Here is a 26,965-nt window from a genome sequence, read left to right as displayed (position 1 = left end):
GCAGTTGCCGTACCAGGCTGTGACACAGCCCGACAGAATACTCTCAATTGTGCATCTGTAAAAGTTTGAGAGGTGGTGTGTCCCAGGTATAAATCAGTCCCTGATTAGAGGGGAACAATTAAAAAACACAGTGGAACTGGCTTTGAGGTCCAGAGTTCAGTTTGAGGAACCTAGCGGGTTCCAGGATAGAGCTTGGTGATGTTGGAAGGGGGCTTTTAGAGGGTGTGGCCGATCCATCCGTCTCCATCTCCTCCTTTGGATCTCCTCCACAGAACATGACTAATGCACTCCCAACCACCAAACCAAACCACACCACCAATTGATTTCTTTTAATAATATTAAAACACATTACAAAGTAATTATGGAAATACAGAACAGGTCATTACAGATAACAACTTTGTTCACATTCATTGACCAAAATAATTGAATGAATTTATTCATTTTGGTCTCAGCACTGCACTTCTGTGTCTGTTATTATGAGTAAAATAAACTGAGTAAGAACTTTTATTTGTTCTAGGCCGGGTAGCGGTTTGGGTAACACTTTGCTTGAAGGGGGTGAACATGAGGCTGATGTTGAATAAATGTGTTATGAATGTTATGAATGATACTGCAACACTAATATAGGTACTATTACATTTCCATTTCAGTCTTTTAGCAGACGCTCTTATCCAGAGCGACTTACAGGAGTAATTATGGTTAAGTGCCTTGCTCAATGGCAAATCGACAGATTTTTCACCTAGTCGGCTCAGGGATTTGAACCAGCGTCCTTTCTGTTACTGACCTACCTGCCGCCTCAAACGCTGATTTGTCACATAAATGCACCCATTCACTCAGGTTACAGACCATGTAACTAGGCTTAGGAGCCCTAGACAAAGCGAGTGCAACAATATCCGCAGGCTAGTGAATGGTTATGGAAGGTTTCATTAAAAGTGTTATGAAAGCGTGTGTATACTTTCTTACTAAAGTGTTACAGCATTTTGTTCAGCTTGACATACGAGTCCCTGTCATTATTCTTTGACTTACATAACCATCTTGGTCATACTTTAACTTTTTCCATTTCTATCTATACAAAACCTTGTTGCTAAAATAACCACATGCTAAAAATCCTAGAGGGGGGAAAAACTGCAAATGTGTTGTTCTCTATGGAGCTTGCATATACAATACATCTACCGCATTTGTCACCATACAGAGAATCAGGGTGAAATATAATGCAAATCCTGCAAAGAAAATGCCAAAAAAGCTTCGATCTGACAATGGTGAGCTCAACAAGATACCATCTTTGTTTTGTTTGACAAAAACTGCAGAAGACTTCATCCCAAAAGCTGCAAAGAGAAAGTGGTATGCTTTCTATTGTTGAAAGAAATGTGTAACATAGAGCAGACTTTGTTTTAGAACTGTTGCCATCATCCCACAGTAGACCTCTAGCTCCACACACACACCAAAAGGGTAACACACCTTGAATACAACACCAGACTGTTATTCATACCAATCTCAAGCCAATAACCTGGGACCTTTTCTGAAAATTGTATTTGGGTGTCTTCTTCAAGTTGAAGTCATACAAATGCGTAACAAAAACAAACAATATAAGATACGGTGCCTGGCTATGTTGTCATTTTGTTTTAATAAAAACTAAGGAAACAACAATGAAAATAAGGGACACCTTGGCCTAGCTGCTAAGGACCACAGCTACTCTAAAAAGGCTAGGTCTTTGGCAGCTTTCTGTCTACACTCCACACACTTGATTACACCACAAGTCTGCCTGCGTATTCTCTTTTATGTTCTGTCCATGAGTCCATCCCTACTCTGGTCCCAGATCTTTTTGTTCCATCTTGCCAGCTCCTACGATAATTGTCACAGCAAGATGGCAAGACAGCACAAACAGATCTGGGAACAGGCTAGTCCCATCCCTACTGTCGGACATGGCTCCAGGGGGAAGAGAGGGTATTGTCTTTGTCTGCAGAGCTGAGCTGGATCATTTGTCCTTGTCCTCTTCCTGAGTCTCCTCCTCGATCACCATTATCCTTAGGCCTGAGATCTGCCCATTAGCATCCAGCTGTACCCCCTCTACCTGGCTCTGCTGCCCAGCCTCAAGCACCTCCCCCTGGGCATCTTCCGACTCCCCCTGCATCACCATCTCCTCCCCTCCCTCCCCCTCATTCCCCTCCGAGACCATGGTCACCTCCATCCCAGCATGGACCACTACGGCAGAGTCCTCCTCCCCAGCCTCGGCCTCTCCTTCTTGGGCCAGCTGTAACTCCATCACCGCCCCCATGGTCTGGTCATGGTCTCCCGGCGCGGGGTCGATCTCAATCACGGTGGTGTGTGCCTGGCTCTTGTCCTCAACCCCCTCCTCCAATCCCTCCTGTACCATCCCCATCTCCACAACCTGGCCCATGGGCTGCTCCACCATCATCTCCCCACCGTCGGTCACCCCTCCCTGGGTGAGTTGGACCAGCTCCACAGGACTCATCATGGTTCCTCCCAGCTGACTGGGGTCCTGGAGGGTGGTGCCCACTAGCGTCAGCCCCTGGGAAGGGTGCAGCGTCAGGGTCTCCGTCTTGCCGTCGGCCCCCACCATGGTGGTGATGTATCGGGTGAAGGTCTGAGAGCCGGCGGGCAGAGTGTGAAGGGTTACTGTGTTGTTCTGTTGACCCAGCGTGGCCATTGGGAGGCCTGACAGGGAGAAGGGCTGGCCCATGGAGGAGAATGAAATGGGGGAGAGGATAGTGAACTGCTGGGGCTGCAGGGTGGCTGTCTGGGGCTGGGAGGGGGAGGAGGTGAGGGTGGTGGTGGAGGCTGGCCGCTGCAGGCGGGGGCGTTTGGCCTTGGGCTTGGTGGGTTTGCCTCCTGGGGTGTGGCTGATGTTGTTGAGGGGCTGAGGGTGGCAGAGCTGAGCCCTGACGTGCTGCTGTCGTCTCTGTTCCTCCAGCTGCATCTCCAGGTCTGTGGAGATCAGGTCAGAGGTTAGACATGACTCAGATGGTGCTCTACAGTAATCAACCGTGTCAATTAGCAAGTGAATACTTTTAGTTTGAGGCCATATCCAATACAGGTGTATCTTTGCAATCAAATGTAGACTTAAATGCAGAATATACATTTCAGTTGAATGCATTCAGTTGTACAACTGACTTTCCCTTTCGATTACATTTGTTGTTCCTGACCATTCACATTAAATGACTAAAAGTTAAATTCTCCAAAACATCATAGGCTACATACCTTTGCCTGAAGTTACTGAATTGAAAAGTGAATTGATCATTACTCACTGGTCAGTGTGCTAAGGACCTGCTCCTCTCCAGGGTCAGTCTGTTCTCTCCTTACGCTCAGGATGTGTTTGACCGAGTCCAGCAGGCCGAACACCTGGGCCAGGTTACTCAACACTGCCACCTCTACCAGACAGGAATCTGAGGTCCATCAGTGGGTAATCAATCACATGGTCAGTAATAACACATCCATCAGTCAATCAATTAATCAAAGACATGAAATGTGTTTCAACAAGACATATGTGTACCTTATTTTTTGGTTGCCCCCATAATCTAGTATTTTCCTTATGTTACTCCTGAGAAGTCAACATTACTTCTCATTTTATTTCATCCCCTGACTTGATCAACAGAAACCAACATTGCACCTGTGTGGCACCATGCATATACCCTTAGAATTGACCTGTACCCTATCCCCTCTGTCCTAGGACTAGGTACCAGTACCCACACCTATGTCTTGCATGGCAGCCTGCTTGCTGTGTAGCTGCACTCTTCTCAGCATCCATGACCTGTACCCTGTACCCGATCTCCTGTGTCCTATGTGCCAGTACCTACCAGCGTCCTGCATGGCAGCCTGCTCGCTGCGTAACTGCACTCCTCTCAGCATCTCCAGCAGCTCTGTCCTGATGTTGTCCACCACCTCCCCCATCAGGCCTACATCAGCTATGCCTCTCCAGAAGTTCAACGTCTCCTCTGGGGGAACATAAAGGACACAGCAGAGTTCAAATTCAATGTGGGATATATGCAATGTGAGTCACAGTTATGTGAGAGAGGTGAGGAAGAATTCATCCAGTTGCATGCCAAGCAGACCTAGTCAAATACGTGTCACATACTTGAGATGTGGTTGGTTTAGCTTGACCGACATGTAGGGTCGGTGGAGTTTGCACTTTGGGGATTATTCTATTGGATTTATTTTTACCGTGCGAGCTAAACCAATCGCACTCAACAGCAAGTACTTGACATAGCTCCATACCTGGGTTAAATGCACTAAGATTAATACAAGACCAATGCCCAGACAACTATTTGACTTCAGAGTTGAGAGTATAAATACAGTAAACAGTCACGAGTGGGAACAGTTTAGGTGAAGAACTCACCTGATATCTCACTGGTTTCCTTCTTCTCTGTTGTCTCCACTGCTACGGCCCCAGAACTCCAATCCACTGTTCCGGTCAGAACCTCTGACCTCTCCTCTGTTGTCATGGCAACCTGGCCACCATTACCAATCACCACCTGGGCTACATGTCCAAAAAGGGGAGAGACATGGTTAGCTCCACTACTTACAATGTTCAATACACAACATAAAACAGATGGTTCAGGTCCTGCATGCTTATTATATATATATATATATATATATATACACACCAATGAAAATGTAAAGTTAATTGACATGTCTTAGAATATCACAAATTCAAAAGGAGGTAATGGGAGAAAATAGGATTAAAAGGTTATTTACCAAAAATAACTGCCAGACAAAAAAATAACTGACAAACTTTTAAATAGTTTTGCCACAGACAACCTGAGCTCTTAACAGACCCCGGGGAGGGGCGTGTCTGGTCTCACCTTGTGAGGAGGTGGGTGTGGTGAGGCCGCTGCCGTCAGGGGGGAAGCGCGTGTTGTTGATCAGCAGGTCAAACTTGGTGCTACGACACGTGTTGGTGCACAAAGTGTTGTGTTCATAGAAGTCTAGCTGCCCCGAGTCCATCATCTTCCTGAAGGAGAGATGATTAGATAAAAGGTTAAGAGTGAGGAAAGAGAGCGGGAAGGGACACACCATGTGCATCAATCACCTTGGGTTGATTTTCCCCTCAGACCTGGGCTCCTAACTTGCAACCCTCCAGTTTCTGGCACACCTCTCTAACTTCTTGGCTACCTCTGACGCCTAAGAGATAGGCAAAATGCCTATCTAATGATCTCTCCACAAGTGCGTAGGGGCTAGAGGCTAGGGGTTGATGTGGGACCGGTTGACTCTACTTCTCACCTGAGCATGACCCCGCCCATCCGGATAGCTCTCTTCCAGTCTTTCAGTGTAGCCTTCCCAGACATGTGGACAAACTGCTTGGGACTGATCAGCTGGTCTTCATACTGTATGGTGCAGACATTATAGGTAGAGTTTAGAAAGGAACCATCTGTTCACTGGGATGACAAAACAGATACATATACCACCTTATCATAAAGGAGACAGCAAAGAAACAACTGGCCAATGAGAAACCTTCAACTGATGTCTAAGGCATTGTTGAAGCAAACGGTATGATGTGACATTCTCACAATCTCTTCTGTTGACAATGTACAAACAGGACTAAAACTCTTAAAAAGTATACCAAAGCTGGCAGTCTGAGCTGTTCCTTCTCTGCACACTAGCATTTGAAAAGCTTTATGATTTCTGTAGAGAATACAGTGACCATGACAATACTAACCTTGACACATTTTACGTTTATTCCAGGACAGACAAACTTCTTGACCAGTAGCACAGCTTTACACTCTCCACATGTGATGGGATAGCCCAACTCTACGTCCTCCCCGTCAACTGTCGTTTCTTCTCAAGGAACACACACACACGTGCACATGTTTTATGATATGCTTTGTTTGTGTGGGACTGTGTGTGTGTGTCTGTGTGTGTGTTACTTACCTGGGTGTGACTCCACAGCCACAACAGCTGTGTCTGCCTCTCCCGACTCATCCATACTGCAAGGGAAAGTGAATACAAAACAAATGAAAACTTTGGCTAAAAAACAAAGCAGGGTCTGCTTGCCACAAGACGGTGTTAGCTCACTAACCTAAAGCCTAGGCAATCAGCTTGGGGAGCCATCATGTGAGCGTGGTTCACCGAACCAACTCTGTTACACTAGTCTTGTCCTCTTTTCCCCCCCCATCAGGCTCAAGTAAACATCAGTGTGTACCTACCTTGCTGTGATTGGTTGTAGCTGGAGGATGACCTGTGTCTTGCTTTCATTGTCATCACCATCATCTTCCTCAGCAGCCCTCATCACCATCAAGTCCCCCATGGAGACTGTCGTCACCTCGGTTTGTGCCATCCTGACTCCTCTCCCAGTGTAACCTACTGAAAGCCCCAGATAGGGATGAAGAGCACAATGGTGACAAATAGGGAAGATTAGAAGAATGTGTGTGTGAAAGACTACTCACATACGGGAGGACAGATAGGACAAGGTAAAATATAGATAAGATGCTCTCAGGGCAGACCATGCCCATAAACCGATTCAGTTCAGTTGCCTCTCAGTTTCAGCCAATGGCTGGCTGTATGGTTTAATTCAAACCTCCAAAGTGTTATTCGGTTATTCTGTCCTAGTTAGAAAGGGGGGCACTGCATGGGGCTCATTGAAAGCCACGGTTACTAGCTAGCTAGCTATCTTTCCTACTTGGTCCCTACACATTTAAAAGGCGAGGAGAAAAACCTGACTGAAAACTTGCTTTGTATAACTTTTAACTAGTAGCTAGCTATCGTTACACCTGGTCTCCTGGCTGTAACTAGTGCACTACATTGCCCATATCCACAGAAACGTTGCGTTAGCTAGCTAACGTACTAGTTAAAAGTAATGTACAGCAAGTTTGTACTCCGTTTTTCTCCTCGCAACGTTTCTGTGGGTATGGGCAGGGCAGTGCACTAGTTACAGTCAGGAGATCAAGTGGAACATAGCTAACTAGCTGCTAAAGCGCCATTTGCCCGAATAGCCTTCCCCGCTGATCTGTATAGCTGAACGGCCTACGCCCATGCATTGTACTAGTCCGGCTATCTTGCTAGCAAGGTGGCGGCTTGTAGCTAGCAAGATGGCTAAGCTAACTAAAGTAATGGACTTTGGGCAGAGGTTTGGCGCTCACGCAACCTGTGGCCGGGCTGTTACTAGCCACCTTGAGATTTACAGCGTGGCGGCGGTTACGTACCGCTTGTTTCAGACGATAGCGTGCGTCCGTTCTACTTTTCTTTTCCCCTTCAAAATTACGTCCCTGTGCGGCAGCACGTACACCAAACAACAACGCGGCGACGGCGTTGCCCCGCCATTCGGAGCAAGCACGGGGTGTTACCCCTTTAAAATGACCAAATATACGTAGAGATAGACATTACCTCGCATATAAATCAGTTAGCCTTTATGAACCGAATACACCTAACAGTACAAAGCCATCGTTTAGATTTCCCTTACCGTTTTTATGAAGTCGAACACATCCCTATAAGCTGCTGGGCATGCGCACTTCGAGCAGTCACACTTCCTCATATAGCAGTGCAGCTCGACAGTCACGCGTGCTGCATCCTCAAAAATAGGTCAAAAATAAAAACAAGCCTGTTGACAACAAGTCCCTGTTAAATGTTTTATGACGGCAATCATCACTTGTTTCACAGCATTAGGATAATTGGATTATGACCTGCTTTTGTTAATGCATGTTTTGTGGTCTGAACGGGCGCCGCAATGGAATGAATAAGTGCTTGTTTTGTTTTCTTTGTACATAATTTTGGAGCGCAAAGATTCACGATCATTCGCAGCTCCGGGCAGTAAAAATTATGCTTCCGAAATCTCTTGATATCGATTCCGCAAGAAGAGTGGTGAATCCCCACCCTCCTTGTGCTAAACATAGCAGAAGCCCTTTTTAACGTTGAAATTACAGTTTTTACAATCTGTTCTTTGGACACAGGGACTTCAGTCAGGGTAAGGAAAAACATTAAATGTATTTTATTCTGTTAGTGATTATCCGTTGTATAAAATACTTAAAATATATCTTAGTTGACAAAACAACGAATAATATTGATGAATCAAATAGAATTAGATGCATTTATCCGTGATTTTCCATAAAGCAAAGCATCATGGGACAGATAGGTTGAACATTTTAGATTGTGATTGGTCCCCACGATAGCGCCTTGTAAATGTATTCCAAATCGACCTCTTCCCGGATTGTTTCTCAGTCCTCCAGAAGTGTGTGCACTTTAACTACTCCCTGCAAATTAAACAATATTGGATTGTGTACTAGCGTTTCAAGATACCATTAATTTCATTTCAAATTAATGAAGGGAACAAGTGCACACTTCAGGAGAAGTTTGAGATTATTGGGACGTAACGCTAGGGTAGTCGCGAAAATGTATCCAGCATTTGTCAAATTAACATCAAAAGTTGTTGTTTTTCGTGCATTTTAGCTAACCCTTTTCATAAACGTAACCTAATTATCCTAACCTTCTGCGTAAATTCTGCTAACAATCGGACCTCTGAAATAATGAATGGCCCTCCCTTCAGTCAAATATATGTTTACCCGACCTCCCCTAAAACCTGGAGAGAAAAAAAGTATCCCTCCACTATACCAAAAACAATAATTCAAACAAAGTGGATAGCACATAACATTCCTACTGTTTATCCTCACTCATAGTACAGACCATACGTTCAGTTCTAAGAAACTGTTCTTCATTTTGTAGTTACATGACAAAGTAGCCAGAAGGTTGTGGATTCGCATATCACCACGGGCAAGTGTAGGGGTGATAAGATCCCCATTATAGTAAAAGCACTGCATACATTTATTATCTTATTTGTGTCCGATTAAAAAAATGCTTTTTATACACGCAATTCATGCACTTCTACGTCATTTTACATGACTGGAGAAAAGCAGAATAGTTTTTATACGACAACAGAGCCTGACAACGAACGAGCGCATGCTGTGAACGAGCGCATGCTGTAGCCCCGGAGACGTTTAGATTTCTATACAGGCTACTGTTAAAAATAGGACTGTACTTTGTTTGGAACAGTGCTGAAGTTGTCTATCAACTGTACACATTGAGTGCAACAGAAGGAGTTACAACTAAAGTCTCAGATCATCAAAGAATTCGAGAAAAATACAATTGTTTTTTAACACAGCAGCCGCATATCATCAGGTAGGCCTACAGTGCATACGGAAAGCATTCAGACCCCTTGACTTATTCCACATTTTGTTACGTTCCAGCCTTATTTTAAAATAGATTAAATCGTTTTTTTTTCCCCTCATCAATCTATACACAATATTCCACAATGACAAAGCAATAACTTTTTTTTTGCTAATTCGTTAAAAATTAACGGAAATATCAGAATAATCAGAATATCAGAATTATATAATTATTCAGACACATTACTCAGTACTTTGTGTATATGCACTTATAAAAAAATGTTTTGGGGTAAATGATCATTTTCAAATGTATTCTATTTTATTCAATGATATTGTTGTTACATAATATACGTGTTTACTGTGATTAGGGCATGGGAATATAAGAGCATATGCTAGACTAAATTAACAAATTAGGCATGCATAGTTTACCGCATGATCCTCAAACCAAAGACTGGCCAAACTCGTGTTTCTGAAAGTGAATTCCAATGCACTGTAGAATGACTGTGCAGCTTAATAAGGCATATTTTCCTTTTATTCAGCCTAAATGCGACATTTAATAGGCATGTTGTTGAAGTGCTATTGTTGATGTGTTTTTGAAATGCTGATTGCTCCTGCCAGCCTGTAGCATGTCACAAATAAGTCACAATTTGTTTCTTAAATGGCAGGCTATAGCCTTGAAATAATAATAATATAGCCTAAATAATTCATTTTCGTTCCTTCTTGGGCTACCTGGTTTGCTCCTGACTGACTTAGTATGTAGTTTAATAGCATGTTGAAATGTTGAACCTCAAAAGAAAGTGTCAGAATCACACATTACTTCCTAAGCAAAGTACATTTTATAAGGGCACAAGACGAGACCCAAATGCAGGCACAGGAGGCAGATGGTAGAGCTCCAATATTTATTATAACAAAGGGACTAGGTAAAGGCAGGTCTGGGACAGGCGAGAGTTCATAAACCAAGTGAGAGTCCAAACAGTAACAGACGATAGGCAGTCTCGAGATCCAAGTACAAAACAGTACAAGGGAACAGGCAGAGTGGTCAGACAGGCGGGTTCGGAGTCAGGACAGACAAGGGTCAAAACCAGGGGGACTAGAAACAAACAGAGACTGGGGAAAAATAGGCGCAAGGAAAACCACTGGTTGACTTGGCAAACAAGACGAACAGAGACACAGGAAACACAGGGATATATACACCGGGGATAATAACCGACCCCTGGAGGGGGTGGGGACAATCACAAGGACAGGTGAACCAGATCAGGGTGTGACACATTTTTTGTCTCCTCGGCTATAGTTGGTTGTACTGCAGCCTATGAATGTCAAAAAGGGAACAAATAAATCCCAAAATGCATCAGAGTCTTTCCCGGCATTTTACAGCTTGTTTCTAGCACAAATCATTGCAGACTAAAGCGTCATTATAGATTGCTTTATATATTCATGTCCATTTCTGAGAGCCACAATACTCTCACACCCTCACATACCCCCTTAATTCGAGCCCTGGTTTTAACTTAACACACCAAGCCCTTCACTGACGCTGAGATACTTAAGGAGTGCATGGTGATGGAAGGAATTGGCTGACAAAGTCCATGGATAGTAGACTATCATTTAATCTGTCAAACAGGTAGGCCTACCTCTTATTTCTTGAAGAAATAGGCTCCAACACAAAGCCCTCTTGTTGTTAGTAGCCTAAAGTCAAATTAAAAGGAAGACAGTTTATCCGAATTAGACATTCTCCAATTCGTCAAATTTCAGCAGCCAGGTGCTGTCCATTTTCACAGCTGCCACTTCGAAGTATATAAATTAAGTTATATTGCTTATTGTGAGGTCAATAAGTGTGATAAATTGCTTCATTATGGGCAAATAAGTATATATTTTACTCAAATCAATTATAGCAGTAGCAAGCTTACCTCTGGTCCTCTTTCTCATCTTTGCGCTCTCTCTCTCTCTCTCAAACTGAACAGGACATCAGTAGGCCTAGTCCGCTTACACAGATATTGCATTTTCTGACATATAAAAACATATTTTCAGAAGAAGCTTTTGACTCGCCTACTGAAATGCCACCGTACACAGCACATCCATTGGTTAGGCAGCACAAAACGGTTTACCTCAGCAAGAGGAGAGCAGGCCAGGCCTCATGATTGGGATAGCCTATGCATTGCAGTGTGTAATGCAGTGTAACCTAGGTTTATATACACAATTGATGATTTAAAATGGATTAAAACTATATTATTTTTTTTGTCACTGACCTACACACAATACCCCATAATATCAAAGTGGAATTATGTTTTTTGGAATTTTTATAAATGAATTAAAAAGGACATTTGAAATGTCTTGAGTCAATAAGTATTCAACCCCTTTGTTATGGCAAGCCTAAATAAGTTCAGGAGTAAAAATGTGTTTAACAAGTCACATAATAAGTCGCATGGTATCGCTCTATGTGCAATAATTGTGTTTAACATGATTTTTGAATGACTACCTCATCTCTGTACCTCATTTCTGTACACATACAATTATCTGTGAGATCCCTCAGTCGAGCAGTGAATTTCAAACACAGATTCAACCACAAAGACCAGGGAGGTTTTCCAATGTCTCGCAAAGAAGGGCACTGATTGGTAGATGTGAGAAAAAAAACACATTTTAAAAAACCCAGACAATATCCCTTTGAGCATGGTGACGTTTTTAATTCAACTTTGGATGGTGTCTCAACACACCCAGTCACTGCAAATATACAGACGTCCTTCCTAACTCAGTTGCCAGAGAGGAAAGAGACCACTCAGGGATTTCACCATGAGGCCATGTAAAACAGTTACAGAGTTTAATGGCTGTGATAGGAGAAAACTGAGGATGGATCTACAACATTGTAGTTACTCCACAATACTAACTTAATTGATAGAGTGAAAGAAGGAAGCCTGTTCAGAATAAAAAAATATTCCGAAACATGCATCCTGTTTGCGACAAGGCACTTAAGCTATACTGCTGTGACGCCTACTCCCACTCCCCCACTCTAGCGCTTGACGTTGCCGGTGTAACGGATGTGAAACGGCTAGCTTAGTTAGCGTGGACGCTAAATAGCGTTTCAATCAGTGACGTCACTTGCTCTGAGACCTTGAAGTAGTAGTTCCCCTTGCTCTGCAAGGGCCGTGGCTTTTGTGGAGCGATGGGTAACGATGCTTCGAGGGTGACTGTTGATGTGTGCAGAAGGTCCCTAGTTCGCGCCCGGGTATGGGCGAGGGGACGGTTTAAAGTTATACTGTTACACCGGTATACTGACCACTGGCCCTGGCATCAATACGCACACCTGCACCTCATCATCGCCTTGATTAATCTCCCTTTATTTAGCCCTCAGTAGCCTTAGTCATCAGGAGTATTGGTTTTGGTCACATTCAGTACAGGTCTCCTGTTTTGTTTATCTCCCTTTCTTATCATTAAACTCACCTTCTGCACCTGCTTTCTATAGTTTACAACTGCAAAGAAATTGGCAAAGCAATTCACTTTTTGTCCTGAATACAAAGTGTTATGTTTGGGGAAAATCCAATACAACACATTACTGTGTACCACTCTCCATATTTTCAAGCATAGTGGTGGCTGCATCATGTTATGGGTATGCTTGTAATAGTTAAGGACTAGGAAGTTTTTCAGGATAAAAATAAACATAATGGAGCTAAGCACAGGCAAAATTCTAGAGGAAAACTTGCTTCATCTGCTTTCCACCAGACACTGGGAGATTAATTCACGTTTCAGCAGGACAATAACCTAAAACACATGGCCAAATCTACACTGGAGTTACTGAGTGGACAATTTACAGTTTGACTTAAATCTACTTGAAAATCTATGGCATAACTGAAAATGGTTGTCTAGCAATGATCAAAAACCAATTTGACAGAGCTTGAATCAATTTTTAAAGAATAATGGGCAGGTGTGGAAAGCTCTTAGAGACTTACCCACAAATACTTACAACCGTAATCGCTGCCAAAGGTGCTTCTACAAAGTATTGACCCAGGGGTGTGAATACTTGTTTAAATGAGATATTTCTGTATTTTCCATACAATATATTTGCTAAAATTTCTAAAAGCATGTTTCCAGTTTGTTATTATGGGGTAGGTATTGTGTATAGATGGGTGAGATATTTTTTTTTAATCCATTTTGAAATCAGGCTGTAACACAACAAAATGTGGAATAATTTGAGGGGTATGAATACTTTCTAAAGGCACGGTAGGCTATGGATCATTTGATTGAGACCATACTAGGAGCACTTGATATTGCACGCCCAGCAGAGAATCAGGGATGAGGGGCAGCATCAAGCACACATCGAGATATGATAAGCAACTCATTCTCAAACAGTGAGCAATATGACATTTAATCGATTACAAAATACTAAACCCTCCCCTGACTGAAATTGTAAAAGAATGACCCTTGCACATTTTCCTCCTGGTAACAATTGTGTACACTCTGACCCCTCCCTTACAAAATGTACCTTCACTATCACTTTCATTAAAGATCTTTAAAAAGATCTGATCATATAAATCCATCAGGTCTTTCTTTCATTTAACATAATATTTATTTTATTTTTCACCACATATAAAATAAGCACAATCATTCAAATGAATTTGCTCATTTAGCGTGTGTGTATCTGCATTTCTTCCCTCCAGATGAGTTGTTAAGGACCACAGATGTTTCTACCCTAAGTCTATGTATGGTTTCTACAGGTGAGCTTGGACAGGAGCGGAGGGTACAAGTGAAAGCAATATCAGTGAACAGCTTCATTTTCACAAGTGATATTCATCTGTTATTGATTAGTTATTGATCAGTTATGCAAACTAACAGTTGTGATTTTCAACAGAGACTTATGAAAATGAAAGCACACCAATATTATTACCATACACAGTTGTATGTTTTTCAGTTGGAGTGTAGTCATTTATTTGCACTGTGATACAGATAAGTGGGTCAGGTATGCAGTTCTGTTGTTACCCAAAGAGGGCGTCACAACCCTAGCATGGAGATGGTCAATCAATATGGCACCATGGACATAATATTGTTTATTGATTGAATACCCTTTAACAGTAGAGTGAGTACCTTGCACAGAACATTTAGAATAGAAAATAAATAACATTTATTTTGTCAAGCTGTGATCTGTGATTGGACTCAGTCAGGGGCAAAATAGAAGTATCAACTGTGCTGCTGTGTCTAGTTGTAAGACTCCCCAAAAAGAGAATTTGCAAGTAACATGCATTAGTGATATGTCATATGTTGTTGTACTTTCAAGGACCTGTTGGATACTACAGATTTAATTAGATTGTTTTGTCAATTGGTATTCAGATTACACTATTATGATATAACTATAATCACAATGAAAATGGCCACCATTTATAATCAACGGAACACTTTCTAAAGCATCAATTATTTTCAATTTTCTGCTCTAAAATCGAAACATTTGTAGTTCTACTGGCAACGTGTCAAGATCCAAGCTCAATCTCTTCTTTCATGTCAATTTAGCCTGAATAGGCTGTTGAATATAGCTGGTGCTCCATCTCAGTGACAGGGGTTCTTTCTCTAGATACACCTTGTTTATAGACCATCGTCGGGCATCATCAGCACCACAGCTTCCTAATTCCTGTTGTCTTCCTATCTGATGTAACAATACAGTCAATAAGAATCCTTATCAAAGTCAGTGCTCGGGGATAGGTTGCATTCAATGACAAGCAGCCATATCACAGCACATTTTATCATTCTTATAAGCATAAAAAATACAGCTGTACAAAATAAACCCTGTTAGAAATGACACAGCAAGCTGAAAAAAAGGCAGCACTACATACAGTAAGGAACATGGTTTGTCTCTAACTCCCTTTGTGGCTTAGAATGAAAAGATTTTCTGCTTTTCAAAAGGAGTTGAATTGTGATGACCAAACAGACAGCGGCCTACATTATCATCCCTCTGAAACCGTGTCTGAAAAAGATCATTCTCCATTTCTATACATTCCCTGGCAAGACTGTTTTAGTTCATTTAAAGGGTATGTCTCCCATCCCTAGGCGTCGGTATTGCCTTCTCTTTGTGGATGAGTCCTTTTATACCGTAACAAGAACATGGATCAATACAGACATCTGATTGTCATAAATATTGGTTAGCCAACTGATTTAACTTTGAAAGAAATGAGACATGTTGTAACGGGGCTATGACCTGTGATAACAGAGGTTTAATCAGTCTGTGAATGGTCAGTAGAGCTTAAAAATTGACCACAACATAACTATAAACAGGGTAAATATTGTGTGGGAACAACGGGAACAACTAAACTACGTTTGCATCAGACTTTGCAAAGCAAGAGGCAAGACATATTTTTTTGTCAAGAAATTGTATGCTGAGGCTTTGCAAGGTGTTTACCAGTATGTATGAAAAAACTCCCAAAATATTAGTTAGTTAGACATTCCTTTCAACAAGTCAAGTCGCATGACCATGATACTGCCCATATGCTCCTGTGCCTTGCCCAATAACCACTGGACACAAAACCAACATAGAAAACCAAAAAACCAACATAGAAAACCAAAAAACCAACATAGAAAAAAACCCAACACAAAACCAACATAGAACACAATATCACAGAAAGTCACATCATATAGACTTGTTTATACTGTATTATTGACTGTATGTTTGTTTTACTCCATGTGTAACTCTGTGTCGTTGTATGTGTCGAACTGCTTTGCTTTATCTTGGCCAGGTCGCAATTGTAAATGAGAACTTGTTCTCAACTTGCCTACCTGGTTAAATAAAGGTGAAATAAATAAAATAAAAACATTTGCTGAATGCACAATGTCTCTCCTGCCATCTACAGTGTGTGCAGGGTGTGGAGGTGGACAAGGTGAGCTGAGGGGAAGGAAGGGAGGAGGGACCAGGCAAAGTGAGCTGTTATCTAGACCCTGAGCCATGGTAACACCAGTCTACAGTCAAGTCTCAGGTCAACTGTTATCTGCACTGAGGTTTGCAGTATAGAGGTAGTAGTCTAGGGAAACTAGAGAGTTATCTTCCTGTGCCTCTCTGAAGACCGAAAGGGCCTATAGGCATGGCAAGATTATGTCTGTCTTGATATTGGAACCATTCTGATGGAGCATGGAGGCCATTAGGGTCTGAAATGTCATGTTCTAAACCAGACAATGTAATAACACAGAGTTTCCCAAACTCAGTATTCGGGAGCCCAAGGGGTGCAAGCTTTGGCTTTTACCCTAGAACTACACAGCTGATTCAAATAATCAACTAATCATCAAGCTTTGATAATTTGAATCAGCTGTGTATTGTTAGGGTAAAAACCAAACCGTGCACCCCTTGGGGTCCGAGGACCGAGTTTGGGAAACCCTGTAAAAAGCCAATAAACCCTTAAATTAGTATTACGGTCACAAAAGCACCACATTTAATGAATTTGGGCCGTCTTAAAGTCTTAAAGAATCGGCATCAGCCAGTACCTCTTTCCAGTTAAAGGAATGTTGTTTGGGATGTTGTTTGGGGTGGTTTTCCCCCTTGAAGGCCCACCTTGGAAGGTTTGTTTTTGTTTTTTAATATGCCATATACAAATGCAAAGACCATTAAAAGGGTTTGTGGCTTCAGCGATGTTCTACAAATGATAGATATGTAAAAAATAAAAATAGAAAACATCTGCTATGATGTAGGAAGATCACAACATGATGCAACATGAACAAGATTTGGTTTGTGTGCAATTACATAGATTAGCAGTCTACAGGACCATATGAACAGAGGAGAGGTGGTGGTGGTGACACATATAGAGTACAGTTTATTCTCCCTGACTATTATCAGTGACCTTTTAACGCCAGAGTTAACCATACCCAGTGGGGTAATGTAAAGTACTTAAGTAAAAATACTTTAAAGTACTACTTAAGTCGTTTTTGGGGCGAGGGGATCTGTACTTTACTATTTCTATTTTTGACTACTTTTACTTTACTACATTCCTAAAGAAAATAATGTACTTTTTTAGTCCATACATTTTCCCTGATACCCAAAAGTACTGGTTACATTTAAAATGCTTAGCAGGACAGGAAAATGGTCCAATTCACACACTTATTAAGAGAACATCCCTGGTCACTAAACATAAATTCTTTGTTTGTAAAGTATGTCTGCGTGCTGTCGTGTGCCACCTGGTTTGCTTAATATAAGCAATTTGAAATGATGAATAGTTTTACTTTTACTTTTGATACTTAAGTACATTTTTGCAATTACATTTACTTTCGATACTTAAGTATGTTTAAAACAAAATACTTTTAGATTTTTACTCAAGTAGGATTTTACTGGGTGACTTTCACTTTTACTCCAGTCATTTTCTATTAAGATATTTTTACTTTTACTCAAGTATGAAGATTGGATACTTTTTATACCACTGACCATACCGGACATGATGTACAGGGGACAGAGCAACAGCACACACATGCAAACACACACACACACACACACACACACACACACACACACACACACACACACACACACACACACACACACACACACACACACACACACACACACACAGGAGACAGGAATCAACCCACAACAATGTAATGGGAGTGATGCCAGATCACAATAATGCATTGTCCACCAGTCAAGACCTTGCCTGCTTAAGAATCCAATAACTCCTGCGGCAGCAAAGGGCATCCAGGAAGGAAAAGGATGCTGCCAGGAAGGAAAAGAACACGTACTGGAATTCCCCAAGGCCTGATCGCTGTCACGCAGGTGTCTCTGGCTGCGTTTACACAAGCAGCCCAAATCAGATATTTTGCCCAATTATTGTCAAAAGGCCTCTTCTCAATGGTCAAAAGAACAATAATTGGGCAACATATCAGGATTGGGCTGCCTCTGTAAATGCAGCCTCTGTGTCTGCCTTACCTAACTGGGCCCAAAGCTACCCAGGTGATGTTAAACTGTGAAGGTTTAGCATGTACATGTATGATGCTATTCCGCTGCAAGGATTTACTCTGGTGTTTGGCCTAAAGACTCAGACTTTTGTGTTTGTAGAGAAGATTTTGTCACATCAAGATGTGTACTACAGGATGTGAATCCCACAATCCCATCAGAAAACAGCCCCATCCTGACCTTCTTGAGGAACTGATACAGAGAGGAAAAGCAGGCTAGCTACACTAGGCATATGGTGACACGTGCACATGTGGCAGGACAAGGGCCTTACTTTAGACCATGGCTTAGTTTCAATGGGAAACTGACTAAACTGTGAGATGATGTGAGATACTTGTGGAGATAAGAGAGGGGGAACAACAGTGGAGACATGAGTCGTGTTTATTAGGGAACGCATCGGAACATGTTCTAGAACGATTCGCAACGAAAAAGATACATTTGAGTTTCTTATTGGACAATTCCAGGTAGTCCCTCTTTGTTCCAATCCATTTTCTTCCGTTTGGTGCGTAATGAACATTACTCTTGATGAGGTCAGAGGTCAGGGATCGAGGGTCAGTCTCTCAGCAGTTGCAACTCTTCTCCCTCGGCTCCACCTCAATGTCCTCATCGCCCGGGTACAGGACCCTGGTAGTGAGGCCACTCTTCACCCCATCCCATCCGTCCCTCGTGGTGATCTGCCCCATCTTCATCAGCTCATAGATGTCCCTGCTGAGCAGCTGGAAGGCCCGGTCCACGTTGCTGTTGCACTTAGCCGACGTCTCCACATAGCGTATCCCCATCTCTGCCGCCAGCTGCTCAGCCTCGTCCTGCGTCACCTTCCGGTCCTTGTTAAGGTCGCTTTTGTGGCCAATCAGGATGTAGACCATGTTGTGCGGCAGGATGTGCTCGCTCACTTCCTTGTGCCACTCCCTCACGTGGTCGAAGGTCTTGTGATTGGTCAGGTCAAACACGAGGAGCCCGCCCACTGAGTTACGGTAGTAGGAAGTGGTGATGGACCTGGAAGATGGAGAATAGGAGATGTTACAATTCAGCTCTGATCCATAGTAAAATGTGAATTTAAACAATGCTGACTTGAATCTCAGTGTAACCCTGAACCAAACTACACTCATAGCATGACAACAAACATATAGGAGTTGGCAAAACAGCGCAACAAGATCCGCGACTCCTTGCAGGTCCAGGGAAAGACATTCATTGTGGCTTACTAACTAAGGAATGATAACTGTACACACCTGTAGAGACAGTTCTTTCATGCCACTGAAAATCTCTTTTAAGTGTGTACTGTGAACCTCTTATGGGAAAACAGTCTTTCTTCCATAATATTCTGTCAGAGACATCCAGGTTCGGGTTCAAGAGGAAAAGGAGATCTGAGAGCAGAGTCTACAAACACAGTTCTAATGCTCTTAGAGGAATAGTATCTGAGACTGGGGAATGAATTATGTTGTTAACATATTTTTTTCAACTACAAGTTACACTGGCTCCTGGATGGATACTGTATGTGCCTAGGCATGGCAGACTAGGCTACATAAAGGCACATTACTACATGTATGTAACAGAGAGAGCCATGCCTCGCTGATTCACAGGCCATCTCAGCAGTAACAAACCACACTTGCAGAATAACCGGATTTGACTGTCATCCATCCAAAGACAGGCATCAAAACCGTCTTATCATTGTATTAAAAAATGATATTTGTGTATTACACAAAACAGTATCAAGGCGAGGTTGTTGCCCATCATCGGTGAATGAATCCAACTGATGATGCGACACAATTGAATGACTGTTTTATGATGGAGATTGGATTAACGGCCTCCGTTATTGCAGTCGTACCGTAAAAAAAAATACTGACGATGACTGACCTCGTTCCTCGTTTCTCTAATAATAAACTATTATTTTTCTCAACTGTTATTCGCCAAAATAGTAAACCGACCACAATAGATATTGTGAAGGCTGAGGCGTTTTAGTTATTTGATCCATATAGGCTAATTTATACTGATGGAAATAATGAATCAGTTGATCTTGTCAAAATATTATTGATAACATATATATATATATATATATATATATATATATATATATATATATATATATATATATATATATATATATATATATATATATATATATATATACATATATATATAGGCCTAGTATAACATGAATTGTCTATATCTCACCTAAATCGTTCCTGTCCAGCCGTGTCCCACAGTTGAAGCTTGATTTTAATCCCTGGCTCGATGTCTAGCGAACGGGCATAAAAATCAACACCGACCGTTGGATCCGCTACATCGCTGTAAATTCCATCTGTAAACCGCTTCAGCAAAGATGATTTCCCTACCGTCGAGTCTCCTAGCAAAATTATCCTGAATTGATATTGCCACAAAATATCCATGGCATGGCTAGAGATAGACCCAGAATGGTGGCGGTTCCGAAACAAAGCAGCGCAGCACGTTGTGTTTACAAAGCCAGTCACTGCTGCTGCCTACTGCCTTCTGGTCAGACAGAGATGAGAGTGCCAGCGAGCAAAGGGCGATAGTGCTGCAGTCATGTGATAGGCTACCTATGCACGGGATTTATTATAGGGCCTATTGCTTCAGAACACAACCATAAAAAGAAAACAACGTCACTTTATGTTATGACAATTCTATTGCTTTATTTTAATTTAGTCTAGCCTACGGGCCAATGCTACAAAGCGTAATTTCGATAAAGAAAGTATGAATCGTACGTGCGTGATGAGGCCTATAAAGCGTAAAAATATAGTTAGATAGCACATGATAAGGCACGCTGTTATCCGACTCTCAAACTGGTGTGAAATGCCATGAAGCCTATGCCTGGTCCATCTATAAATTGCTTATTGATTTGACATGGTCATGACGGCATAGCATGAGCTGTATGCTAAACCATGTAATGTGCTGTGCACGAATTGTGATATGCATTGCATGTGTTGAATATGGTCGCTCGAAAGGCTATTCATTCCTGGCTTTTCAATTAGAACAGTGGTCGCAGCAGTCATGGAACTGTCCATGGTGCTGAAATGCTGAGACCTTTTTTTTTGCCGTTGGCACATCAGTTTGTTGTGTTGTTGACTTTGCTCATTTGAAATCTAGTTCTCACTTAGGCTTTCCTTACAGCATTGATTAGAGCAAATACTTTCAAAACTATTCGCCTACCAAAAAAATATACACCTCGATTGCATATATGGCCCACAGGCCTACATATCTATTTGAAAATCCTTGAAAATGAGACGTTTATCCCACTGACCTAAAATAATACAATCAACCTCTTGTCTTGGTCAGAACTGCATTGGCCAGGCGCAATACATTAGCAAAAGCTTCAAGTGAAAAGGTTTTTAGTTTGTTTGCATCTCTTCAAACCTCACATTTCTGGTTGGCTTTTCTATTTTTTTTTAACCTGTCTATTTTCGTTGTATTATTTGTTCATTATTTGTTCGAACTGTTTTATCAGTAGCCAATGCATGCATTAGCTATCTAATTTATGCCACATTAAATAGCTTAGATAGCGGTCTATCGTTGAGAGGGAACCTCATATCCCATCATACATCTCGTCCATGTGACATATGTGGACCAATCGCCAGGTTGTCCCACACTATATAAACAACCGACAGCGCATTTTCAATCTCTTCAATTCAAACTAAGTAGCAGCAATGGTAAGTCACACTCGAACCAATCATCACTCGGCGTGCCTGTTTTATATATGCGTGAAGGTTGTTTTATTTGCTAATATCACATGTTTTGAGAGAAGCGCGTAGTCACGTGAATGTTAGAAAGCAGTTTCTGATATTTTGCTACCGGTACCTAGTTAGGCTAACTAGTTAACTTCCGGCGGGACCTGCACTTTCTTGTGACATAGTTGGTTATATAGCTAGCTGGTTAAGTTTAACTATGTATTTGTCAACCTTGTGGTAAAGCATATGTTAATCGTAAAGCTGTGCTATTTCAGGCAAATTTACTTACTCTTACGAGACGTTTTATTGTTCGTTGACTATGCCAGTTTCCACGTGGCACTACTGCACGCGGCCCTTAACGATGCAGATTCTTCACTATTCCGCAAGAATCTTAACAGCATATTTGAACGGCGATCTTTAAGTTGTAAATTATCAGTTTTTTTTGGTGGAGTATTGACTGTTTTTATTTGAGTTATTCTTGCTGTATTCTATTTTGTACAGCGTAAGTCTACACCGCTGGCTAACGGTAGGCGTAATGTTACTGAGCGTATCGAGGTGACTTCAACTCATACGATCAACCCTACTCGGCCAATATGGCTAATCACAGAGCTGGAATCTGTTCAACCACTCTATAAACACAGGCACCTATCGAAGCCGTTCCTGCTCATTTTGTAGCGGACTCGGTCAACAGGATGCCGAAAACATTACTTTCACCGACGGTCGCTGTGCAGTTCCACAATAACTGACACCGCAACATTAAGGGGAAGGACATTCCATGTACAGTTGTTCATATAAAATGTTAGTGTGTTGGTCACGATGGAGTAAGATGAGACTTCTAATTGGCTGGCTTCACTATGCTCTAGGTCCATTATCTTCTGAACAAACCCTAGACGTGGATGATGAACAAATGGTTATGCCGAAGGTACATTAATTCTCGTTGATTTCAAGATTCACCCATCGACCCTCATTCTGGCTGTGATGACACACTTGCCCTCACTTAGAGGAGTGCCTCTATGCTGAGAACTTAGTACTCGTCTGAGCCAAGATTTGGTGTTGACTAAATTCAAGTTAATGTAAATGTAGGGTTTAGACTACTGTATTTGCCTGATTGTAAATGTCTAATTCTCTATACAGGATTACCATGTCAGTCTGCAGGGGCTTCATAGGCCTGGATGAGAATGAAGTAGTGGACATTCTGATGGGAGGTAATTCAGGTGCCTATCAATGTGTTTTTGGCCTGCGACTAGCCCTCACTTATGATACCTCGCTGATGGAAACTTTATTGTACTTGTCTGAGCCAAGACTTTATATTGTATGTTGTGTTTTGACTGCTGATAATGTGTAGCTTTTAACTTGACTAATTGTCAATGCTCTCTACAGGTGTACAACCTCTGCATAGACCAGTGGGATTGAGAATGAACCACGGGACATTCTAAGGGTAATTCAAAATGTTCCCCTTTCATTCTGGCTGTAATGACACTTGCCCTCACTGAGAGGAGTGCCTCGATAATGAGAACACCGTAGTACTCAACTTCTGAGCCATGTCTATTGACTAATGTGTTTTGCTGTAAACATCCTCAAAGCTTTGGCACTGAATTGAGCCAAGCTTGACTGTCACTTTGTTTCTCATCAGTTATTGTGCGTATTGGAGGTGTGGCCATTCAACGTGGGATTGAATGGCTGGTAAGCCCCTTGTGTTCAATGTTGTCTGGTCCCCATGGCGGCATGCTATTCTAAGGCCCCGGGCTTTGCCTGTAGCCTCTGGTTCTCCAAGTGTATGCAAGATAAATAGGGAGTCTTTGACTGTCCTGGCCTCTCTGTGCCTGCGTTAGTCACTCTACTGTCATACAGGTTAAATTGTGACTTTACACTAATGTTACCTAGTTTCACAATCCTGCTTTTAGGTGGCTACTGAAACTTGTGCACTGAGTTTCTCTAATGTCTCTGCAGGTATGGAGGTACAGGTGTGCCTCAACACTGCTTGGACATGCACCAATCCGGGTTGATGGGTATGGCTGTCACTAGGTATATACTGACTTGTGTTTTCTTGATATTCTTTGGCGGGCATGGTGTTTTGCTCAATGATACTGCTTATGGCTCATGCTGATATTGGACTTGGCTCAAAGCCAGTCCCTCGCTGTAATATGTATCAACTTTCATTTGCAGTTCTTGCAACTGGCTCTGGGTGACGTGACCGGCACTGACCAACTACACTTCCATGGTTATATGGCCCTATTCAAGGGTTTTAAGGTATGTCTTAAGCACAAGAGGCAACGCATCATTATTGGCCTTTTCACAGGCCCTGGTGTTCTGATCAATGATCGATACCTTTTAAAATGTGACTGTTGGATGAAACATGCGGATATGGGACTGAGATCAGAATGTCACCTTTAATGTCTATATATGATACATTGTTTCAGCCACTAAAGCAATACTTTTTTCATTCTCAGGTCTTGGTACACCAACCAAGTTGGATGAGGCCCCATCTGTACACCAAGGTGTTTCCCTGGCTTGTCACTTATTGCTTATCGGTTGCATCGGGACATTGTTAGGAGACTTGTTCAGAATGTGTGAAATCGTTGGTTGACTAACTGTTCAATTGTGTGGGACTTTGTCTCAAACCTGCAACCAACCTGTCCTGCATTTCATCAATAAATATAACAATCACCCTAAGTCAACTAATTAGATTCCAGCTTAATTTAGACCTGGACGTCTGACAAATTACACAAATGCCATATAATGCTAAAATATCTATGGTAGCTTTGTGAAACTTGAAGGTGGCATGCATGTTTTTGGCCTGCCAAAACTGGGGGACTCCTTGAAGTTGAACTTAACAGGTACATTCTGTCCTTCAGGGCAGAGCCCCATGTTTGTGAAATAATTTGCCATTAATCTCTTTTCAAACAATGTAAATAAAGCTACAACCATGGTCTTTGTTCTTGTGTCGAAATGCATGTGTTTCAGCCCAGCTCAGTGCGTTGTGGCGGGGCAGGAAATAGAGCGGTGTACCGTGATTGACCTAGTGTTCTGTCATTCATGGACACATCACGAAGTTTAAGGGTGGTGCCATGGCATTACATTAGAAATGCTCAAGGCCATTGGCCACAGTGATGTTAACATGTACAGTGGCTTTGACTGGACTGATCATGTCACATCACTTAAAGCTTAGCTAGCAGTCCTGACTCACGGTTGCAAATCCTTTTTGATCCTTGCCATATGAAGAGGAATTCTAATAGGCTGGAAATAAACATTACAGAAGGTGGTTTGGAAAATTGTTAGCCTGTTCAGTGGACTCAAGAACAAGGGTCCCTTCTGTAGTTTTAAAAAACGTAACATTGGCCATGTTTAACTGGCCAGGGCACGGCAAGATCTGAGTTCAAGACAGCTGGGGGGCGATGACAGAAGCTACAACTGCAAAAATACGTTTTGAGATTTCATCCAACTCAAATGGGAACTCTGGCCTCTTTCTAGCATTAATACCTAAGGCATTTCACATTCAGCAGTTCCCAGTGGTATTGGAAAGACCATGAATCCAGACAGACAATTTGCCCACAAAGGACTGCTGCACAACACAAGGGGGGTCTTGTATGCTGCTGCGTACTGTGCTCCATTTACCCTTCATTTTGCATACAACCTGTTTTGAGAAATGTAATCAAATATTTTAAGGGCTTTCAATGTCTGCTTATGGCCCCTTTATTTATCCTACAGTTCTGACTTGATGTACAGGGAGAACATTAAGAGTGACCCATGTTCTGAATTCTGTTGCTGTATAGTTCCTGAAGTGCTGACCAAATAGTTGACTACGCCTGTCTTAATCAATTACAGATTGCCTCGTACAAACTACAGCATCAATATGTTGTCTGCGGGAAACACTTTAGAAAAGCAGTAAATCTGAATTAACTTTCGCTGCCAGACAAGTATCCGTTGAGAGCCAGGTGTAGCACTGGTAAGATGTTGGTGCAGCTTTATGTAGGCCCTAATAGTTTGTGGGCACTTATAGTGCAATTCATGTATTTATTGTTGTGCAGTGGCTTTGCTGGGGCCCAAGATTTGCATGCTAAAATCACCACTGGAACCTGAGCATGCCCAAATAAAGATCACACGTATCCTTAAGTCTGGAGTTCATGCTTTATTTGAATAGTTTTAGTAGGAAATTGCATGGCCTTTTCAGAGTAGGTCTAGTAAAAGGCTTTTCGGTGAATCCTATTTCATGGCTCTTTGAAAGCTCACAGCTTTCATTCTCTCCCAACTATACCAAGTTATGTTAAATCAATACAGACCAAATTGAGGTGTAACTTTTTTTCCCCCCCTGATGTTCCAAACATTGCGCACCATGTTTGTCTCATCACTTCTAGATGAACAAGCTAGAGGAGCCATGTCTGCATTTTGGCACAGGTACAGCCAATTTAACTTCCTAGCAAAAAATATCTAATTGATGGGGCTTTTTAATTATATTTTCCCCGTAGCTTACCTGAAACAATTGGTCACTTAAGTTAGTGTCTCCCTTTATAGGGGTTGATTAACACTACCTGCTATAGTTGACTAGTGCCAGTCCACAAACCTGAGGACACCACTGCTAAATGTAATTGAGTTCAATTAAGTACCCAATTTGCCTGGAACAGTCATTCCTATTCATGAATTCAACCCAATTTATACAAAATCTTGATCAAATGCCTAATGAGCAAAGCATGTAAAGGAGGATCATCCTGCTCTTCATTTCGGTACAGTAATCATAGAGATCTATAAACCTGTCTGGATTGAATTGAGGCAACATCACATGCAATCTTCACTGACAAAAGGGTTCAACATCCATTGTACTACCAGTAATATTAATTGTACATTAATATCATTTCACAAAGCAAATTCAGTGGCTGAGTAACAGTATCACATCAATATGTAGGCCCTAATAGTTTGTGGGCACTTATAGTGCAATTCATGTATTTATTGTTGTGCAGTGGCTTTGCTGGGGCCCAAGATTTGCATGCTAAAATCACCACTGGAACCTGAGCATGCCCAAATAAAGATCACACGTATCCTTAAGTCTGGAGTTCATGCTTTATTTGAATAGTTTTAGTAGGAAATTGCATGGCCTTTTCAGAGTAGGTCTAGTAAAAGGCTTTTCGGTGAATCCTATTTCATGGCTCTTTGAAAGCTCACAGCTTTCATTCTCTCCCAACTATACCAAGTTATGTTAAATCAATACAGACCAAATTGAGGTGTAACTTTTTTTCCCCCCCTGATGTTCCAAACATTGCGCACCATGTTTGTCTCATCACTTC

The 26,965-nt window shown here is 41.9% G+C and overlaps 2 protein-coding genes, 1 long non-coding RNA gene and 5 other non-coding genes across 19 annotated transcripts; 5 read left to right on the top strand and 3 right to left on the bottom strand.

Moving 5' to 3' along the window:
* Positions 1-314: 314 nt before the first annotated feature.
* Positions 315-7,810, bottom strand: LOC110488172 (glucocorticoid modulatory element-binding protein 1). Of its 9 annotated transcripts, none has more exons than XM_021560260.2 (10): positions 7,412-7,810; positions 6,159-6,315; positions 5,884-5,939; positions 5,672-5,790; positions 5,236-5,339; positions 4,818-4,966; positions 4,352-4,492; positions 3,813-3,950; positions 3,264-3,401; positions 315-2,943 (listed from the first exon to the last, which is right to left on the bottom strand). In XM_021560260.2, exons 2-10 carry the CDS (start codon positions 6,287-6,289, stop codon positions 1,973-1,975), a joined length of 1,947 nt encoding a protein of 648 aa, XP_021415935.2. In that variant the 5' UTR covers positions 6,290-6,315; positions 7,412-7,810; the 3' UTR covers positions 315-1,972. The 9 variants fall into 9 exon arrangements, with proteins under 9 accessions (XP_021415935.2, XP_021415936.2, XP_036826957.1 ...); XM_021560261.2 differs by having other exon boundaries at positions 6,159-6,312; XM_036971062.1 differs by lacking the exon at positions 7,412-7,810 and adding an exon at positions 7,336-7,357.
* LOC118946553 lies at positions 7,720-7,855 on the bottom strand. The gene has a single exon (XR_005041424.1). It is a non-coding gene; the product is annotated as a U11 spliceosomal RNA (small nuclear RNA).
* A 10,514-nt stretch (positions 7,856-18,369) lies between these two features.
* On the bottom strand, positions 18,370-20,544 carry LOC110488170 (ras-related protein Rab-39B). Its single transcript, XM_021560259.1, has 2 exons — positions 20,179-20,544; positions 18,370-19,002 (listed from the first exon to the last, which is right to left on the bottom strand). Exons 1-2 carry the CDS (start codon positions 20,391-20,393, stop codon positions 18,567-18,569), a joined length of 651 nt encoding a protein of 216 aa, XP_021415934.1. The 5' UTR covers positions 20,394-20,544; the 3' UTR covers positions 18,370-18,566.
* Positions 20,545-21,581: 1,037 nt separating this feature from the next.
* Positions 21,582-24,622, top strand: LOC110488171. 4 transcript variants are annotated; one of them, XR_002468362.2, is made up of 8 exons: positions 21,582-21,668; positions 22,550-22,608; positions 22,821-22,891; positions 23,067-23,124; positions 23,320-23,369; positions 23,637-23,711; positions 23,853-23,936; positions 24,137-24,622. It is a non-coding gene; the product is annotated as an uncharacterized LOC110488171 (long non-coding RNA). The 4 variants fall into 4 exon arrangements; XR_002468363.2 differs by having other exon boundaries at positions 22,821-22,900; XR_002468364.2 differs by lacking the exon at positions 23,320-23,369 and having other exon boundaries at positions 21,583-21,668.
* On the top strand, positions 22,324-22,460 carry LOC118946560. The gene has a single exon (XR_005041431.1). It is a non-coding gene; the product is annotated as a small nucleolar RNA SNORA16B/SNORA16A family (small nucleolar RNA).
* On the top strand, positions 22,655-22,731 carry LOC118946558. The gene has a single exon (XR_005041429.1). It is a non-coding gene; the product is annotated as a small nucleolar RNA SNORD103/SNORD85 (small nucleolar RNA).
* On the top strand, positions 23,150-23,230 carry LOC118946559. Its single transcript, XR_005041430.1, has one exon. It is a non-coding gene; the product is annotated as a small nucleolar RNA SNORD103/SNORD85 (small nucleolar RNA).
* On the top strand, positions 23,996-24,068 carry LOC118946555. The gene has a single exon (XR_005041426.1). It is a non-coding gene; the product is annotated as a small nucleolar RNA SNORD99 (small nucleolar RNA).
* Positions 24,623-26,965: the final 2,343 nt, after the last annotated feature.

Source organism: Oncorhynchus mykiss, chromosome 32 (assembly GCF_013265735.2).
Source record: "Oncorhynchus mykiss isolate Arlee chromosome 32, USDA_OmykA_1.1, whole genome shotgun sequence".
Classification (NCBI taxonomy): domain Eukaryota; kingdom Metazoa; phylum Chordata; class Actinopteri; order Salmoniformes; family Salmonidae; genus Oncorhynchus; species Oncorhynchus mykiss.
This window is presented reverse-complemented; position numbering and strand designations above follow the sequence as displayed.